Source organism: Hippoglossus hippoglossus, chromosome 21, assembly GCF_009819705.1.
Source record: "Hippoglossus hippoglossus isolate fHipHip1 chromosome 21, fHipHip1.pri, whole genome shotgun sequence".
NCBI lineage: Eukaryota > Metazoa > Chordata > Actinopteri > Pleuronectiformes > Pleuronectidae > Hippoglossus > Hippoglossus hippoglossus.
Window position 1 is genome coordinate 2193274 of NC_047171.1, and position 15061 is coordinate 2208334.

At 39.1% G+C, this 15061-nt stretch overlaps 3 protein-coding genes and 1 pseudogene across 5 annotated transcripts; 3 read left to right on the plus strand and 1 right to left on the minus strand.

The window, feature by feature from the left end:
* Positions 1–797: 797 nt before the first annotated feature.
* Positions 798–2530, plus strand: LOC117754627 (gamma-crystallin M2-like). Its single transcript, XM_034573644.1, has 3 exons — positions 798–827; positions 986–1228; positions 2003–2530. The coding sequence occupies exons 1-3, from the start codon at positions 819–821 to the stop codon at positions 2273–2275; spliced, it is 525 nt and encodes a 174-aa protein (XP_034429535.1). The 5' UTR covers positions 798–818; the 3' UTR covers positions 2276–2530.
* Positions 2531–2932: 402 nt separating this feature from the next.
* si:dkey-57a22.15 (uncharacterized protein LOC795575 homolog) lies at positions 2933–6607 on the plus strand. Of its 3 annotated transcripts, none has more exons than XM_034573638.1 (3): positions 2933–3059; positions 5878–6120; positions 6206–6607. In XM_034573638.1, the coding sequence occupies exons 1-3, from the start codon at positions 3027–3029 to the stop codon at positions 6476–6478; spliced, it is 549 nt and encodes a 182-aa protein (XP_034429529.1). In that variant the 5' UTR covers positions 2933–3026; the 3' UTR covers positions 6479–6607. The 3 variants fall into 3 exon arrangements, with proteins under 3 accessions (XP_034429529.1, XP_034429528.1, XP_034429531.1); XM_034573637.1 differs by lacking the exons at positions 5878–6120; positions 6206–6607 and adding exons at positions 3155–3397; positions 3596–3929 and having other exon boundaries at positions 3017–3059; XM_034573640.1 differs by lacking the exon at positions 2933–3059 and adding an exon at positions 5754–5762.
* Positions 6608–9277: 2670 nt separating this feature from the next.
* LOC117754624 (gamma-crystallin M1-like) lies at positions 9278–10111 on the plus strand. Its single transcript, XM_034573641.1, has 3 exons — positions 9278–9330; positions 9434–9682; positions 9789–10111. Exons 1-3 carry the CDS (start codon positions 9322–9324, stop codon positions 10062–10064), a joined length of 534 nt encoding a protein of 177 aa, XP_034429532.1. The 5' UTR covers positions 9278–9321; the 3' UTR covers positions 10065–10111.
* A 2503-nt stretch (positions 10112–12614) lies between these two features.
* Positions 12615–14014, minus strand: LOC117754703 (annotated as a pseudogene).
* Between the last annotated feature and the right edge of the window lie 1047 nt (positions 14015–15061).

Genomic DNA, 15061 nt, shown 5'->3' on the forward strand with positions numbered 1-15061 from the left:
TGATGAAAGCCCTGGGACAAGTTCGTCAAAGTAAAAATGTGAAAAATGGCCAAGATGGCCACTAAATGCAAAATGGCGGGCTTCCTGTTGCGTTTTTCAAAGTGCACCTCTAGACTTTTTTGTTTGTCTGGTCATGATACACCTGTGTATCGATTTTTGTGAAGATCGGTCAATGTGAACTCAGGGGCTGCGTTCCAGGGGGCGCTGTTGAGCCATTTTGCCACGCCCATTTAAAATTACTCCAGAATACGTACATTTTCACCACTTTCTAATTTTCTGCAAACTTTGGTAACGATTGGAGCATGTTAAAGCCCTCAAAAAGCCAATTCATTTGCCTGAAAAATAATAATAATCCTTACAATAGGGCCTCACTGTCTCACTGTCTCACTGTCTCCCTGTCTCCCTGTCTCACTGTCTCACTGTCTCACTGTCTCCCTGTCTCACTGTCTCCCACTCTGTTCGGTGCTCGGGCCCTAAAAATAAAACTGACATTGAAATTTGGAATTATTGAGTAAAAACAGTTAGAGGTGAGTAATATCCAGTGATGCCAGTAACGTTGAAATTAAAAGTCTACGCTGTAATTTCAGAAGTAAGATAAAAACACCAGCCATTGTTTCATGTTCAAAAATCGACCACAACACAAGGCCGAGCGACACACTCCGGCTCTCACCCGCACAAACATCAGCGGGTTCCTCCTCTTCAGGAACAACTCCCAGTTATTACAATATGAATGACACGTGCAGAGTCTGCACTTCACATTCACTATATATGTGACAGGTGGGAGTCTTCAAAGAGCTGGATGATCACAGCACAGCAACATGGGGAAGGTAAACACCACAGCTCAGGTTGACATGCGAAGCAAACAGTTTGATTCTTTAAACTAAAGGAAGTGGAATAATTCGGCCCAGAGGAGAAGTCGATTAAGCAGAAAAATGATGAATTATATCACGAGTCACTCTCTGAACGTTATGATTTCCACGTCTAGATCATCTTCTATGAGGACAAGGACTTCTCCGGGCGCCAGTTCGAGTGCAGCGATGACTGTTCGGACCTGATGTGCCTCCTCAGCTGCTGCAGCTCGGTCAGGGTGGAGAGCGGCTGCTTCATGATCTACGAGAAACCCAACTACTCTGGAAACCAGTACTACCTGCGGAGGGGGGAGTATCCCGACTTCCATCACTGGATGGGCATCGGCGACTCCGTCAGCTCCTGTCGCCTCATCCTCATGGTGAGACACAGTTTCAACATAACGACAATAACGTACACGTATGCTACTTACGCTAAGGAGATTATGTTTTCGTCAGCATTTGTTTGTTACTTAGCAGGTTCACGCAAAAACATAAAAAACAATATCATGACGTTTTGTGGAGAGGTGGAGCTTGAGCGGATCAGAATCAATGGGCGGAGCCGAGATTCTTTTTCACTCTCTTTAAAACGGCGAGATACGTTATTAGCCTTATCGGACGTATCAGAACAACGTTGTCCTTTTGCAAAATACACATATATCATATCATGCTGCTGTTGACGTGATGAAGATTCCCCTTCTCCAACCAGAATAATGATTGTTGTAATATTCGAGTTTATTGCGATATATTCCAAAATGTCACATGATTTAATTATTAGAGTTTCTTACGACCATTAAGAGCTAACTCCGTGTTTGAGTCAGAGTTTTAGTGTCGGATGTCTCGTTATTTTTGGCGCAAAAACAGTTTTGAAGCACTAAAGACAAAATACATCGGTAATTGTAACTCAATGCTAACAGCTACAAGGTCGTCAACAATGCTGTATAACATCAGAGTTAAGTGCTAACATCTGCATCATGCTAACAATACCGCTACTAGCATAATGACGCTAAGCAGGTTCAACGTTTAACATGTTCATCATCGTCGTCCTTCTTTCAGAAACTCAAATGACAGAAGACAGTTTATACAAAATAACATGTCATCACATACAAATAATGTCTGATTGATTGGTTGATTAACTGATTCCCGTCTCTAACCAGGAGCCCGGCTCGTTCAACGTGCGCCTGTACGAGCGAATCGAGTTCGGAGGCCAGATGATGGACCTGGTGGACGACTGCCCCAACGTCAGGGACCGATTCCACGTTAACGACATCTTCTCCTGCAACGTCACCAACGGCAACTGGCTCTTCTACGAGCACCCGCACTACAGGGGCAGGATGTACCTGATCCGGCCCGGGGAGTACAAGAGGTTCAGCGAGTGGGGGGGCAGGAACGCCAGGGTCGGCTCCATCAGACGCATCATGGACTACTGATCCCAGATCCCAGGAAAGACCTCATGATCGGATAGTGGCGTCCAAGACTATAGGAAGTACAAGCAACTAACAGATGCAGTAATATTCTGTCGTTGTACTTTAAGGACTGAAACGCAAAGCCTCTAAGTGTCCTGAGAGACTTTCAAAATCAGAATAAGAACGATTGATATTAGGATGGACTCATGAAAAAGACTCATTGCAAAGGACTCACCTGAAACCTAGAGCAACAACAACAACAGCAGAACATGTCAGATACCTTCACAATAAAGAAATTGCAACGAGTCGTCATAGTCAATTTAGATTTGAGGAAAAACTCAGTGAAATAATTTATATTATATGTCTGATGTGTTGGAAAATGTATGTTCTTCATCTGAAGTAAAATTGCATCCTGTTGAAGTTGCTTCATGTCCGTTCCAGATTATTTTATAGAACATATTCTGTCTAATTGATGGTGCAGATGATCATGTGTTGGCCTTTGTTAAATATCAGTTTGATCTTGCTGATGCAGGACGCCCTCCGTGCATCAGTCTATTGTACGGTGGCATTTTCGGGATGAAATTGTGATGAACATGGAGGAAAGAACAAAAACTCATCACCCCCCACCCCCCCACCCCCCCACCCCGATTCATCATCACTGAGAGGGATATATTTGAATGACAATACTTTATGCTGTGCAATCACACGGCCGCCCTTTCTTTCTTCTTTTTTTATAAAGCACAGTGGCTCGGCTCAGGCACAGCAGTCACCGGTGATGCAGTCCGATGCCAACACAGCCATGGGCAAGGTAGAGGAAATCAAACGCTGGGGCTTCACCCACACTTTCCACTCGCTGCATGGTTCATTTTGTTTATTCATCCTGTGCAACGATTCCTTCCGCAGATCATATTTTACGAAGACCGGAACTTTCAAGGTCGCTCTCACGAGTGCAGCAGCGACTGCGCCGACCTTCACTCCCTCTTCAACAGATGCAACTCCATCAGGGTGGAGAGCGGCTGCTTCATGGTCTACGAGCGACCCAACTACATGGGCAACCAGTACTACCTGAGGAGAGGGGAGTACTCTGACAACCAGCGCACCATTGGCATCAACGACTGCGTCAGATCTTGCCGTATGATTCCCCAGGTAGGTCACAAAGCTGGTTTTCAGGTTTCCGTTGAAAGTTATGTTAAAATATGGATAAATAATTGATAAATGTTTTTTTTAGGATGTTAAGAGCTTGTTCTTTGTAGATTAAGACTTTAAGTGTGAGTGACGATTCCTGGACATCAATAAGAAGCGTTTTTCTACCATTGGCAGTAACAGTTTTCTGTCCTGTGTCAGCACCGAGGTTCCTACAGGGTGAGGCTCTACGAACGCTTCGACATGTCCGGCCAGATGCACGAGCTGGTGGACGACTGCCCCAACGTCCAGGACCACCTCAGCATGTCCGACTTCAACTCCTGCAACGTGATGGACGGCCACTGGCTGCTGTACGATCAGCCCAACTACAAGGGCAGGGCGCACTACCTGCGTCCCGGGGAGTACAGGAGATACAGCGACTGGGGAGGCGTCAGCCCGCGGGTCGGTTCCCTCAGAAGAATCACAGACTCCAACTGAAGTTGTTTCAATGCATCTCTGACCCGAGTTCAACTGTCCCGTTCCCTCAATAAACTTTAGCTGCTTAATAAAACGTCAATGTTGTATTTTGGGTTTTTTGCAGTTCTCAGCTTTGGTCCTGTCGACTCTCGTCTGAACCTCAGATCACAAGAATTTACAGTGACCAGAATTATAATCTATCTTATCCTTCTGAAAGCTGTTAGTGCACATCCCTCCTCTTCAGTCACAACACAGAAAATATCACTATTACATGCATCTACCATCGCTTCTGTTTATCTGTAGTTTAATCTCCTCCACATATTCATAAAGAAAACACTGACCTCTCCCAGTTGGCTCCCCTGATGGGATTCAGCCTGTTTCTGTGGCGGCAGAATTTATCAGCACAATTAGTGTTGAACACAAACACACATAGAAAGTGTGAGAGAGGAAAGTGAAATGAAGACATTAATATGAAGTAAATGGTGGAAGATGAGGATGATCTGTTGAGGAAGGACACAGGTGAAGTAAGTAATAATACAACAAACAGTATGAGAGTGTGCGATAAAAATAATTATTATCATATCTCAAATATGTCAAAATAAAACTATAAAATATTAGAATCATACACATCCAGTTAATGGTTGTCCTTATATTAAAAAACACACATTTTAATCGTAAAATGTTCAAAATAAATAAAGTAAATTAAAGTTTTATCTGTTTGCAGATTCTCGTCAGCTTCTTTTAAATATCCTCCATTAAAATGCTAAATGACAAATGTCAGTTATTTTATGTCATTAAATAAAATTAAATATCGATTAAAAAACATTACCGACAACCTCAATACCATTTAAACATTAATATGCATTTACATTTTAAGACTTTTATAACTTATAGTACTAATAAATTAAGTAATTTAAAGTAAAACTAATACTTGGTAACATACTTGTAACATAATCGTTGCTCATGCTACATAAACTAGCACAGAAATCATCCAGTTGAGATTTACATTGTATATACATATCTATCTATATATCTATCTATATTATTATATATATATATATATATGTGTATTTATAATATGACACAATATAATTTGTTTTCAGTGTAGGTATATATGAGCAATTAAATATCGTTAAAGAGATGAGACAGAACTAGTGGTGGATTCTAGTGGAATAAAACAAAATAAAAATATAAAATAAATATAGAATAAGATTTAAGTTATAATGTTTCATTACAATAGTTTATCATACAGTATATCTGGAAACAATATTGGGACAACAGATTTCATAAAGTGTTTTAAACGGGGAATGATCCTTGAAGGAGCCGAACATGGCGGCTCAAGGAGAATTGGAGTCAGAACTGTCACTTGACACTTGAACAAAAACATCCTGCAGCTCATCTGAGAATCAAAGGTCGTTAAATGACATAAAAGTTGACACGAGCATCTGATAAACACACAGATAACACAGAGTTCATCACAAGACTGTGCAGTGGAGAATAAAAGCTTCGCGTCCGGAGCAGCGCACAGAGGAACAGCACAGAACACACTTATTTATTAGCAGTGGGGCTGCTCAGGTAGAGCGGCGGCGACACTGAATGGCTTCCTGTGCGGTTACGCAACATATTTAATGCCAGAGGGCTTTTCCATATTGTTCTGCAGCCATTGTTCACTGGATGTGTGGATACCATACTAGTCTTTTCCTTTGTCCATGCACGTCAAAACACTAAACCGCTTAATTATTTATCCCCCTTTTTTTTCAAATACAAATCCATATTTCTCACCCAATGTTGTGCTGCAACAAAAAGGTAAACATGTACCGGAGAATTTGAATAACAATACTTTGTTTGTGGAGAGGTGGTATAAAAAGCCCTGAAAACATGGGGAATCTCTCCAACGGAGACCATGGGCAAGGTGAGTCCTGTTTTTCCTCTCTGCTCAGATTAAATGTCATTTCATTTCACGTGGAACACACGTCCTCATGTCATCAGACACATTTCGTGACACTTGTAACTTCCTCCGCTCGCAGATCATCTTTTACGAGGACAAGAACTTCCAGGGTCGGAGCCATGAGTGCAGCAACGACTGCACGGACCTTCACTCGTACTTCAGCCGATGTAACTCCATCAGGGTGGAGAGCGGCTGCTTCATGATCTACGAGCGACCCAACTTCATGGGCCACCAGTACTTCATGAGGAGGGGCGAGTATCCTGACTACCAGAGGTGGATGGGCTTCAGCAGCTGCATCCGCTCGTGCAGGATGATTCCAGTGGTGAGTCCGTTTACACGTTTTAAGTTTGAAATCATTCTGAGTGAGTTTGTTGACCGCACAATCTCTCTTTCCCGTGGCGCCGCAGTATCGAGGCTCCTATAGATTGCGTATCTACGAGAAGCCGGACTTCAGCGGCCACATGATGGAGTTCATGGATGACTGTCCCTGTGTGTCTGACCGTTTCCATCACCGCCACGTCTACTCCTGTAATGTTATGAACGGCTACTGGATCTTCTACGAGTACCCCAACTACAGAGGCAGGCAGTACTTCCTCAGACAAGGGGAGTACAGGAGGTACCGCGACTGGTGCGCCACCTGCGCCATCGTCGGCTCCTTCAGGAGGGTCACCGAATTTTAGCCATCAAGCGAAAACCTTGCTGTAAATATGAAACACTTTGTTTATTAAAGATGTTGGGAATTTTTAAGCCTCCTTGTGAAAGTGTTTTTATTGGTTTCTCTCACGCTGGCGCTGAAAGGCCTGATGGGGATTTGGTTGCGGGGCCTGGAGTTGAGTAGAATTAGCCTTGAACGAGCTGCTCACACTTTGTGGTTGGAACGTGTTGTATTAACTCTGTAATGAATGTGAACGATAAAATGCACTTTAAAAAATGATTATAAATAAAAATAAATACCCAACAACGATCAAATCATTTCCTCTGTAGTACTTGCACCTCTGTACTCTGTAGAGTATAAATCATTAATCATTATATAGAATCATAGTTTCTTTATTACACACTTACATACTATAAACTACTATAAATCCTTAAATCATTAGCTCCATATTTCCTCTGGATAAATCAGTGTGGTCCATAGTTTATTGCTTATTAAAGAAATACAATAATTGTTTTTTGAATTCCTAAATTTTTTTGAATTGAAATACTTTTAACTTGCTATTAAAGTATGTTCATGTTTTTTTAAGTATTGGCACAAAAAGTCCCATATTAATTTTCTGTTAACATTAATGTTAAAATGTTCTATTGATATTCAATCAATTACAACAATATATTTGAATTCGTTATTTAAACTATTTAAAGATTTGGTGCAGAATCCACATCAGCAGAACCTGGATCCATGTTTAACTCACAACTACTTAAACAAGAGGATGAGATGTATTTTTATTTATTATTTTTTATTTATTTAGAACAGTTCTAATGTTGAATCAGATGTGACAGAATAAACATTTTAGATTGTGACTGTGGTGAAAAGCAGGAATCACTGTTTCAGTTCCCGGTTCTTTTTCTTCTTGATTTCCAGCCACTGCAGGTTTAAGTTTTCTTTTTCAATATGATTATTATATGATTATGATGATGAATATTCATTTACAGTTAAATATCCTCATCATCCCTTCATTATTAAATGTTTGCATTAGTCTGTTGTTTCATTCATTCTTCATGAGCCACGAGTGTTTAGTGAAAGTGGAGTAAACAAGTTTCCATAAAAAAAAAAAAAGGGAAAAATCTATTAATAAAGTGAAATTGATGCATGTTTCCTTCCAGTAAATCTGAATATAATGTATTTGGTATATAAACATTAAATCACACCTGAACCTGAATGATAGAAAATCAAGTGAAAACATTTCATATTGAATTTATATGTTTCATCTCCGCTCACAACTCTGAAAGAACAAGTGATGCAAGCTTTTTTATACATGATTTCTCAATGGGTCACTTATTCAAATTAATTATGCATAATAAAACATGTTTTTATGGACCATCAGTAGCCTTCAGTGGTTTCTATTAAATTACATTGACCCTTTTCAAGCCTGATTTCTCACATGTCGACCAGTGAATTTGATATTTCTACCGTTTCCTTTGTGTAACTTCCTCTCCAGACACTCTGGACAATCAACGAGCAAAACTCCCAATTCACTCCTTTAGTGACAAGTCATAATTTTATTTATCATATTTATTATGTTTTATATTCATTTTCCTGATGGATTTGTTTAAAGCCAGACGATGAAAGAACAAACAAGTACTTAGTGTTAATCTTTGTCAACTCGCATGTATGATGTTCACATCCACTTTGCACACAATCATTTTTCATTTGAGTTCACGTACAATCTATCGGAACAATATTTGATGGATGTTTGTTTTCACATTCGATATTTTCATTAAATCTCTGCAGTCACATGCATCAGTTATAGTAAAGTAGAGTTCAGTGTATAGATCTGACAAACTCTGGTTGGTTATAAACTTATAAAACAGCTTTTATGTTCATGTTAATACATTTTTACTGTCAACTTATTGCAACTTGTTTTCACACTGAATCAACATCAGTAAATAAATACACACATATATATTATACATATATAGAATTTCCATGTGATGCCAAAGCATTTGGGATTAGGAGAGACACCTGATTTACTAAAACTCACATCTTCCTTCAGTATTACATCAACAAAACACCAAAACTTTAAATGAACTCATTGCAAATAAAACTATTACATATCTATAAATCCTCTTTCTCGACCTTTGTGCATCATCCATACTTAAAAAGTTGGTTTTATATTTTTGGATTTGTATTACTTTCACCCAATTAACAATAAAATCGACATATTATAATCATTTAAACAGCACATTGGACACGTTAGCATTTAAATATATATATTGTCCAGTTATCACAGACAAATATTCAGTTCTTTAACATCATCAATGCAGTTTTGATACAGTATCTTCAGCTGATGTTCTTTATTCTGGGGAAACACAGATTCTCTAAACAAATCTGTTCACTATCAAATCTTTTAATCTGCAGGATTTAAAAGTTTTTTCTCACGGATGGAGGGAAACTTGTGAAAATGGAAAAATACAAAGTCAGTATATTTATTTCTTGGTACTAACTGGATATCTGTGCAGGTTCTGGGTGTCTCATGGTTTGTCAGAGACGTGGCCCCGATGTCACGCTCGCTCCATCAGTGAGGATCAGACCATATGTGCAGAACTTTCTGACTGAGAATGGACAGCACATAAAGCTTTTGCTTATAATAGACAATGCACATGGCCGCTGCCAGAAATGTATGATGGAGAACAATTGACGCACATTCATAGGCCCCGTTCAGCAAAAGTCGTACTGCTAATTCAGCAGCTTTCTACATTTGAATAACAACACGTTGTGGGGCCTGGGACTTTGTATAAAAAGGCCCTGGAATCATGGAGTTAGCAGAGCAAGTTGAACCATCCACCAGGAACAACCTAAACCACCATCATGGGCAAGGTAATGAGATGTTTACTGATCTTTTCTCGTATTTCTCTGTTTTCATCCAGCGAAATCAAACTAAATCCTCATTTGACCTTCACGATCCTTTCCCCTGTTTCAGATCACTTTCTACGAGGAGAGGAACTTCCAGGGTCGCTCCTATGAGTGCATGAGCGACTGCTCTGACATGACCTCCTTCCTGAGCAGGTGCCAGTCCTGCAGGGTGGAGAGCGGCTGCTTCATGGTCTACGAGCGTCCCAACTTCATGGGCATGCAGTTCTTCCTGAGGAGAGGGGAGTACACCGACATGCAGCGCATGATGAGCACAGGGATGATCGACTCCATCAGATCCTGCAGAATGATTCCATTTGTAAGAGACCTCACCCACATTCCTTTGGTTTTCTTCATGATTCTAAACTTTGTTCGTTTCGGCTGCGCCACGACCACACTCACATTTCCCCTGTATTGTCCTACAGCACCGTGGCCAGTTCAGGATGAAGATCTACGAGAGGGAGAACTTCGGCGGTCAGAGCAACGAGCTGCAGGACGACTGCGACAACATCCAGGAGCGTTACCGCATGTCCGACTGCCAGTCCAGCAACGTGCAGGACGGCCACTGGCTGATGTACGAGCAGCCCAACTACAGAGGCAAGATGATGTACCTGAGGCCCGGAGAGTACAGGAGCTTCATGAACATGGGCATGAGCAGCACCAGGTTCATGAGCATGAAGCGCATCACCGACATGTGCTAGACTTCTGTATTTGACGTCAGTAAATAAAAAGGATCTGTAATTCATAACCATGTTTGTCAAGAGCTTCTTTCTCCAAGTGGTTTGTCCTGAATTCTTAAAAACATCGTAATAACCAGTATTAGCCAAATAGTCCCTTAAATCCAATCAAGCTGCACCAACTTGCACACACTCATAGAAATTCAGCTCCCTAAATATGCCTGATTAAAAAAAAAAATATCAAGATCCATGAATTAAACTCCAGATTATTAGTAAAAAAAAACCTAAAAACACCTAATTTAGCAATTTTAGCAAAGAAATTCCTAAATCCAGCCTCTCATCTGGATCCTCAATAAAATGTAATGAGCTCTTTCCTTCTAAAATGTTTGGTAGTAATTTGTCCAGGAGCTTTACTGCTAACAACACACAAACAAACAAACAAACAAACAAACAACAACAACAAACACACAAACACACAAACAAACAAACAACACACAAACAAACAAACAAACAAACAAACAAACACTGTTTAAACATAAACCTTCTTGGTGGAGTTCACTATCAACACTGAGGAAAAATATAAAATAAAATTTAAAACATTAAATTGTACAATATATTGTATAGATATACACGATACATATCATCAACAATATGAAATCTAATATACAATATAGATACAATATTGAATTGACATGTTAAATTGTAAAAAACAAGGAACTGCTCGTCCAGTTTCCAGTTCTCATAGTTCCTCCATGAAGAAGATGGTTTGTTTTAAAAGTTCTTAATATTAGATTTGTTAGAGTTGTAATGTCATGTGTCTGTTGCGTCATAGTATTCTACTTGTAGTATTTTTTTCAGTTTACATGCAGTTGTGTAAACATGACGTTTGTGGTATATCCACGTTAAATCAGAACTTTCATCATGGCGGCTGCATAATTTGATCGTGTACACAAATCCTCCCTCTTTCATTCCTCTAACCAACGTATTGAAAAGGTTAACGTTGGGATATTTGTCTTTAAAAGGTGTAAAAATACAAGTTGTTCATGATTTCAAAACCAAGGTGTGTTTCTCTTCCTGTGCAGAAGTGTACGAGCATGTGCGTCTCTCCCCCAGCCTTGCAGTATTGAATTAAATTCTGAATATTCCTGGTTCTGAATCCCACTCCAGGATGTTTGATTGTTGGGACCGATGGTTCACAGACAAACTCAACCTGTGTTTAACCTGAGTAACGATATTAGAATTCATCCAGCAGCTTCTTTCCACTGCGATATTCTACATTTATAAAAAAAAAAAAAGAAGATCATGTTAAATGTTTAGTTAACAGCGAAGGCTTTTTTCCACAAGTCAAACGGTGCAGAAGATTCGTGCGACTCCCACCGAAGGTTCATTGTTCTACTGACAGAAGCACAAAAGATCAAATGCTGTGCGTTTCTCATTGTGACTCACAAAGTGTTTCTGGTCAACGGCTCTTTCAGGTTCATTCTGATGGAAATCAGTTGTTTTCCAATGTCTTTTTGAGAAGCTTTGAAATAATACTTCACATGTTTTTAATTCACAAAAAGAGAGACACACGCTTTAAACTATTAGATTGATTCAGCTGCAGAGTTTACAGAGTATTGGTGTAATTAGTTGTGATTCAACAATATAACTAAAGTCTATAAACTACTAAAACGATTGAGTAATTATTTGTTAAATATTTATTGTTGAACATTAGTTGAATCAGCAACAAAGATTATTATTATTATATAATAATAATGTGATAAATACTTGTGAACTATCCAAAGAGTTAAAGACTAAATCAAACTAAATCTCTCTGTATATATAACACCTTTATATACTGTTTAGAGTACACAGCATTTACATGTATAAGTATGTAATATGAATAACTGCAACTATACTTAGTTTATATATATCTTTGAAATCTTAAATATTATTTCTGTTTAATTGGCTGATTCAGTGATTTCTCCTCTGTGGTCGACCTGAAACTTAAATATTTTATATGTTTTGTTTGTCATATAAACCTTATATGTACATTGAAGTGCATTTTGAAGTCTTTGCTCAGCTGTTTGTACTAAGACTCGAAACCTTTCTTTATTTTTCCAAATTTTCTAATGATTCATTGATTCTTTCAAAATCTCCCTCAAGTAGCAGACTGACGTGGTTCGGACGGGAACTTTCTGTGAACAGTTTGAATGTTCTCTCACGTCCACGTTTTCCCACACACTCTGGATTTCACAACACAAACATGTGGAGTCTCTGTACAGGTTCATTTAGCCAATGCACCATGTTCCATGAATGGCAAGTAATAATTAAAACTCTTTATTTCTACCTGGTGTATTATATTGATGCATGAATAAAATGCAGCTATTGCAGTAATCTTATTAATTCATAAACATGTTTATGCCCCTTACTTAAATAACTAAGTCAACATACTGTTTGTACTAATCATTTAAAAGACGGGTCAGGTTTATGGGATGTTTCTGTTGCGTTAGATTCTCCCTCTTGTGTTTCCAGTGAGTTTACGTTGTAAACTGTTGTTGTTAAGTGACAGATTCATGTAAAAGAGAATTCTTCTTTTTTAAATTTTATTTAGAACCTTGCTGTTATACACTGGTGCTTCAATAACAGGAATCCATGATGCGCTTCATGCTCATGAACTTGGTGCTGCTCATGCCCATCTCCCTGAAGCTCCTGTACTCTCCAGGCCTCAGGTACATCATCTTGCCTCTGTAGTTGGGCTGCTCGTACATCAGCCAGTGGCCGTCCATCACGTTGCTGGACTGGCATTCGGACATGCGGTAACGCTCCTGCATGTTCTCACAGTCCTCCATCAGCTCGTTCATCTGACCGCCGAAGTTCTCCCTCTCGTAGATTCTCATCCTGAACTGGCCACGGTGCTGCAAACGGAAACGAGTGCATATTAGAAATCACAGAAATCCTACTTCAGATACGAGCTTCCTCTGGTCAGGTGATTTCAAATTTTACTGAGTGCCAGTACAATGGGGATCATGCGGCAGGACCTGATGCAGTCGCTCATGGCCCATACGCTGGTAGTCAGAGTACTCGCCCCTCCTCACGAAGACTGGTTTCCCATGAAGTTGGGGCGGGTCGTAGACCATGAAGCGCCGCTCTCCACCCTGCAGGAGTGACACCTGCTCAGGAAGGAGGACATGTCGGCACAGTCGCTGCTGGTCTCATAGGAACGACCCTGGAAGTTCCTGTCCTCGTAGAAGATGATCTGAAGGGGAATAAAAAAACAAACAAGAAACCATTAGACCCAGCGCGGTGAACCGCAGATTTAAAAAAGTACAAATATCAGAATTTGTTTATTTTTATTCAGATAAATGTCAATGTCCGATGTGAGGAGCTGTTCACACCTTTCCCATGGTCATGGTTACAGTTGCTGATGTTTTGGCTCTAAAGGACTGCACAGTCTTCTCCACGTCCCCCTGCTGCTTTTATATCTGACCTCACAGCCGAGAGAATACACGACTCCATTGTCCAAACCCCTGACAGAGCAGCATGGAGCAGAGGCCCCCGTGCACGCCTCCGTTCAGAGTGACCTTCGACACAACGCTGATTTGCGTTGGTTGCAGGTTGTGAGAAGAGGCCCCGCTGTGCATTGTCCATCAGCTGCTGGACAACACAGCGTGTTTTCCACGGACGTACCTTTATTTCAACGGCTGCGTTAAACATGTTGCCTCTGATCTGATGTTTTTAATCTGTAAAACAATAAACCATAAACATTCCTTTACTGTAAATCAGATAGTTTCCTGCATATGAGCGATTAGATTGATAAATGTGAACAGTGGGAACAATACAGCATCGAAGAAGCAGTAAACAAATAAATTCACACAATAACAGAAATAACTCAAGGAAATAAAACTTCTAATAGACTTTTATAATTACAATTATAAACAAATAACATGTTGCTGTCTTTTTCCAAATCTTCTGTATCTAATTTGTTCACATAAGCACATAAAAAATCTTCCTTCATTTATTTTTACAAATCTTTTGTATCTCAGTCTGTTTCTGAATTTCATGGAGTCTCGACTTTGTTTTATTCTCAACTCAATCTTCAATTGATGAATATTATTGATATAAATAGCTGATAGCTGAAGTTGTGTAAGCTGCATTGAAAGAGCTGAATAATAATAAACTCAGACCATATATAGAGTGGAAAGAGCTTTATAGACATGATTATGTGATATGTTATCAATTTTACAAACTATTTAAACTCAAACAAGCTCTTTATGGTTGTAAATAAATGTGTTATTGCTTTATTCTTTCTTTCAAATCTGTGACGCAGTATTTCTTTATTTGGTTTGGATTTTAGCTGAAAACATTTTTACTGTTTATATTTACTCACAACCACAAGTCATATGATCCTAAACAATTCAACACAAGTATCTACATTAAATTTGATTCTTCATAACACGTTCGATTTCACTGTAAAACCAGTTAATAATTGAGCGACAACACAACAGTCAGATACAGCATCTTTTATTAAACACATAAAAATCATCAGTCAGATTTATACATTGAGATGCATTTGTCCATAAAACATTGAATTTCTTGACCTTAAAATGTCATGAATGTAACTTAACGTCTGAATCGGCTCAGTAAACACACAGACCTCTGTTGTTTGTTTTGCTTCTGTACGATAACTGTATGATACTTATACGATAACTGTACGATAACTCTATGATAACTGTATGATAACTGTAAGATAACTGTATGATACCTGTATGATAACTGTATGATACTTATACGATAACTGTACGATAACTCTATGATAACTGTATGATAACTGTAAGAATAACTGTATGATACCTGTAATGATAACTGTAAGATAACTGTACGATAACTGTAAGATAACTGTAAGATAACTGTACGATAACTCTATGATAACTGTATGATAACTGTAAGATAACTGTATGGTAACTCTATGATAACTGTAAGATAACTGTATGATAACTCGATGATAACTCTATGATAACTGTATGATAACTGTAAGATAA

Excerpts from the sequence above, each read along its gene's own strand:
- LOC117754627 (XM_034573644.1), top strand. Across the intron at positions 1,229-2,002 it reads CCTGTCGCCTCATCCTCATG|GAGCCCGGCTCGTTCAACGT; the intron begins GTGAGACACAGT and ends GTCTCTAACCAG.
- si:dkey-57a22.15 (XM_034573637.1), top strand. The coding sequence starts at position 3,027 with ATGCAGTCCGATGCCAACACAGCCATGGGCAAG. Across the intron at positions 3,060-3,154 it reads CCAACACAGCCATGGGCAAG|ATCATATTTTACGAAGACCG; the intron begins GTAGAGGAAATC and ends TTCCTTCCGCAG. Across the intron at positions 3,398-3,595 it reads CTTGCCGTATGATTCCCCAG|CACCGAGGTTCCTACAGGGT; the intron begins GTAGGTCACAAA and ends GTCCTGTGTCAG.
- LOC117754624 (XM_034573641.1), top strand. Across the intron at positions 9,683-9,788 it reads CCTGCAGAATGATTCCATTT|CACCGTGGCCAGTTCAGGAT; the intron begins GTAAGAGACCTC and ends ATTGTCCTACAG.